General features: G+C 42.3%; 1 protein-coding gene across 1 annotated transcript; it reads right to left on the minus strand.

The window, feature by feature from the left end:
- Positions 1-435: 435 nt before the first annotated feature.
- Positions 436-1,911, minus strand: TMEM200A (transmembrane protein 200A). The gene has a single exon (XM_065889223.1). It carries the CDS (start codon positions 1,909-1,911, stop codon positions 436-438), a length of 1,476 nt encoding a protein of 491 aa, XP_065745295.1.
- Between the last annotated feature and the right edge of the window lie 446 nt (positions 1,912-2,357).

Genomic DNA, 2,357 nt, shown 5'->3' on the forward strand with positions numbered 1-2,357 from the left:
ATCCTATATAAAAGCAATTTTTCAGAAAATGACACCTAAGATTTGCATTGAATTTGGCACTTCTAGTCTACACTTTGATACCCTGCCTCTTCTAAACTGGACACTTTGCTCTATGAATATGACCATCAGTGAAAGAACTTTAAAGTAAAGGATAGGAACTTTAATTTGGATGGAAGTATCTTGTATTCATATTAATGAAAGAACCCATGCTTTCAAGGGGATGGAAAAAAAAAATTCATATGTAGTAATATAGAGTACTGCAATCCGAAGTAATCCAAACATATAACCATCTCCATTACAGAATTAAGCAGCCAGGTCTAATACACTACAAACCATTTGATTAAAAAGGCTTATAACCAAGGCTTTAACAAGGGAACACTGGTGAAAATAGGTTTAGAATATATAGCCTTGTAAAATAAGATATGTTTTTCAACATTAAAACCTTGTTTCAGAAGTTCCCCGCTTCAAGTTGTTACTCAAAAACTCATCATGTTCAAAACTCAAATTATTGTGAGATCTTGAAATCATAAGAAGCTTCTCCTTATTGGTAAAGTCTTTCTTGATTGCGGCTTGGGGTACAAGCAGCCTCTCCATCGGGTCCTCTTTGTTCTCTAGTTTCACGTATCCTTTGCTGTTGCTTCGATCCAACCGAGGCCAACTTGGATGTTTCCGTTGTTCTGCCTGAACGGTTAAGGTGGAGTGACCCCGGTCTAAGTCTAAGGATTTCGAGTGTGACGAGAGCAAATGCAAGGATGTGTTGGACCCAAACTGTCTTCTAGCATCCCCAGGAGACAAGAGCTGTCCAGCCCCAGGTCCAAGGGCCACAGAGGACTTGTACTGACTTGACAGTGACTCCCCAACAGAATTATTCCTTGGGAGCACCATACTGACTGGCTGGAAGGACTGGCTGGTATTGGGCAAAGGGACCATAAGGGAGTCCATTGACAAATTCCTCGACCTACTTTTGAGGTTGTCAGCATCCTCAGTGATGTTATCTATACTGGGCTCATCAATGACGCAATTATTGAGTTTGATCACGGGCAACGTAAAAGTACTGATGGACGATGACACAATTGACTTGGTTTCACATTTCTTAGGGCCACTGGTCTTATCATCAGTTGTCTGGGAAGGAGGTGGATAGAGGCCACAAACAGAGTTAGAGCTGTCAGAGAGCAAAGGTGGCATAAGATGTCCAAAACCCTTACTTTCATTTCTCACCAGCTCGTCCTCCTCAACAGAGCCGTCCATCCGAAAACTGCTCCTAAAACCTGAAAAAGAAGCAATGGTATTTGCTGCCAGTCTCGAGGCACAGGAGTTCCCATTCTGTTTTACCTCCGTTTCCCCCATTAGACCAGGGTAGATGCCATTCATATGCTTTTGCTCCTTGATTCTTAGCGTGTGGATGTCGATGACTGTGGAATAGATATCCCTCATATGTATGACTTTTGTTTCTTTGTCACGGTTCTCGTGAAGAATGGCGTTAGCACAAATGAAAATGAAAATGCCAATCCCCATTGTGAAAGGGCCAAGCATTTTCATGTTATCAGAATGCAAATGCTGCTCAAAGAAGCGAACCACCACACCACCTTGGCTCCGGATGACCTGAGTTCCGTTTGTTGACAATGTCGTCTCAGCATCGATAAAACGTTCTTTTTGAGGCCAATATCCAAGGACTGCCATTGCGATTCCTACGATGGAGATGAGGACTCCTAAAATGAGGAAGAAACCAGATGGGGAGTAAAGCCGGATTTTGCCGCGAACAACCACGACGTCGGCCCGAGGTCGACGCCTGACCGGTTTCTTCTCCTGGGCAGCAGGCGACGGGCTGAGGTTGACATGATTCTGCGATCTGGCAGAGTCTTGCCTCTTCAAGGCGGCCAGGCCAGTTATCACTCCACCAGTTGCTATCATAGTTCAGTCTTTTATGCTGAAAAGAAGAGAAAAAGACGACAATCTTAAGTATGTTCTGCGGTATACAGAGCAGTTCAGCACTTGTTTATATAAGACGTTATGGAAAAACCCGAGCGAACGTTTTGGCCAACGCTGTATATTGTTGTTATTGCTTCGTGTAATGCAGTGGGGCCGAGGAATAAGGCTTTAATTTGGGTAGAAGTTTTGTTAATTGACTAATGTAAAATTCTGGAGATTTCCTTTTTTGGCTGAATTAGTGTTTCTATTATTAATGAAATGTGAGCTCAAGGTATAGTTTACTTAAATAATTTTATCACTTATTATATAAAACAGTTCCTTGGTCACAAGATACACATATTCTCTATCTCTGTCTCTCTCTCTCTCTCTCTCTGTCTCTGTCTCTCTCTCTCACACACACACAATCGTCCTTCATTATCTGTTATTTT

This window comes from Phocoena phocoena, chromosome 12 (genome assembly GCF_963924675.1).
Source record: "Phocoena phocoena chromosome 12, mPhoPho1.1, whole genome shotgun sequence".
Lineage (NCBI taxonomy): Eukaryota > Metazoa > Chordata > Mammalia > Artiodactyla > Phocoenidae > Phocoena > Phocoena phocoena.

Bases quoted from the DNA above. Each gene is read 5' to 3' on its own strand.
- TMEM200A (XM_065889223.1), bottom strand. From the start codon at position 1,911: ATGATAGCAACTGGTGGAGTGATAACTGGCCTGGCCGCCTTGAAGAGG.